Raw genomic sequence first — 1,603 nt, 5'->3', positions numbered from 1 at the left:
GGGCCGGTGTCGGCGTCGGTGTGGCCAGTGTCGGTGTGGCCGGTGTCGGTGTCGGTGTGGCCGCGGTTGGTGGGAACAGTGCCAGCAATGATGGGGGATGTGAAGGTCTCCGTGGGTCTCCGTGCAGGGTGCAGGCTCACCCTCCCCACCTGCACCGAGCACAATGGTGAGCATGGGGCAGTGGCAATGCCACCAGCAAGGACACCCCCCCAGATGACACTGACCTGCTGGCTGTCCCCTGCCCACCAGCCTTGGGCGTCGGTGGCTGGCAGCATCCCTGTGCAGTCAGGGAACAGATCCTCGTGGAACTCCTGGACAGACTGGGGGAGAGGGGATGGGGTGAGATGGGTGTTCCCAAAATCCCACAGCCCCTGTCCTGCTGCAGTTGGGGCACCCTGGGGCACCCCCAGACACTTCCAGAGCCCAAACTTCAGCTGCTTGAAGTGCCCAGCACCCACTGCACAACAGCACCCAGCAGGTGGCACCCAGCTGTCAGCATCCACTCTCCAGCACCCCAATCCTGCAAGCAGCACCCAGCTCCCCAGATCCAGCACCCAGACTCTGCAACCCACCCCCAGCATCCAGGTTTGACCTCCAGTCCTGCTCTCCCCAGGCTGGGGACTGTGGTCTCCCTGCAGCCAGGTCCTTTCTGTCACCCATAGCTGGTGAGGTGTCACCCATGAGAGGACACCAGGCACCTACGAGGCAGTGCCACCCACAGGGCCCCCTTACCTTGCGTGGCACCAGGTAGCTGACGGGGACGAGGGTGGTGTCAGTGAGCTGCAGGACACGGAGCACCTCGCAGGCCATGACATCCAGGGCCAGGCGTGGCACGGCCCCCAGGCCCCGCGTGCTGCCCTCTGTCCTGCACTGGGTCACTGTGGGACAGGCAGGGTGGCCCTGGGCTGGGTGCCCAGGCAGCAGTGAGCCCCCATCTGGGGCAGATACGGGTGGGAGGGGACCTGCTTACCCTGGGTGAGTGCTGGCTGCGTGGGGGCCACCTCGAAGCAGTAGAGGAGGTTTTCTCCCTGGAAGAGGGGTGGTGGGGACAGTGAATGAGCAGGGCTGTAAGAACCACCCCACTACACCCACATGTACCAAGCTGCACCTCACCACACCCGCCCTGCATCCTCCTGTCCCCCCAGTGCCTCCCTGCACCCCCCAGCCGTGGGAGCTCACCTTCCCTGCCAGCACCAGCAGCCCCGTGTCGGCATCGTACAGCGGGATGGTCACCCTGCAAGGGAAGGGGGTGCTGAGCTGGGAGCCCCCTGGGCACAGCACCCCCCTGGGCACAGCACCCCCATGGGCACAGCACCCCCCTGGATGTGGGGCTGGGTCCTGTTCCCCCACTGGGGCACACCCCAAACCCCATCCTGGGGAAGCGTGGGGCAGGATAAGGCCGTGCTGTGATGGGAGGGCAGCACCGTGCCCGGGGGTACAACCCTCATTGCCCAGCCTGAGCTGGCAGCTTGGCAGCAGGATGTCAGTGCCAGCTGCTTCCAGCCCCGGCTGCACAGCCGTGCGGCATCCCTGCCTGCTCCCCGTTGCCTGGCCATGGCAGCCGGGGGAGCCTCCGGCACCCGCGGGGTGGCCCCGAGGGCGG

The 1,603-nt window shown here is 66.6% G+C and overlaps 1 protein-coding gene across 1 annotated transcript in view; it reads right to left on the bottom strand.

The window, feature by feature from the left end:
- Positions 1-1,603, bottom strand: part of LOC102042812 (coronin-7) — a 36,068-nt gene that overhangs the window by 6,081 nt on the left and 28,384 nt on the right. Inside the window, exons 10-14 of the mRNA XM_031060437.1 lie at positions 1,180-1,234; positions 971-1,028; positions 733-878; positions 225-320; positions 1-149 (exon numbers count right to left, since the gene is read on the bottom strand). The exon at positions 1-149 is cut by the window's left edge and continues 235 nt beyond it. Coding sequence (XP_030916297.1) covers positions 1-149; positions 225-320; positions 733-878; positions 971-1,028; positions 1,180-1,234 — 504 coding nt within the window. The remainder of the gene's footprint in view (positions 150-224; positions 321-732; positions 879-970; positions 1,029-1,179; positions 1,235-1,603) is intronic.

Source organism: Geospiza fortis, unplaced genomic scaffold, assembly GCF_000277835.1.
Source record: "Geospiza fortis unplaced genomic scaffold, GeoFor_1.0 scaffold114, whole genome shotgun sequence".
Lineage (NCBI taxonomy): Eukaryota > Metazoa > Chordata > Aves > Passeriformes > Thraupidae > Geospiza > Geospiza fortis.
Note: the sequence above shows the minus strand (reverse complement) of the source record. Positions and strands in the feature narration are given on the sequence as shown.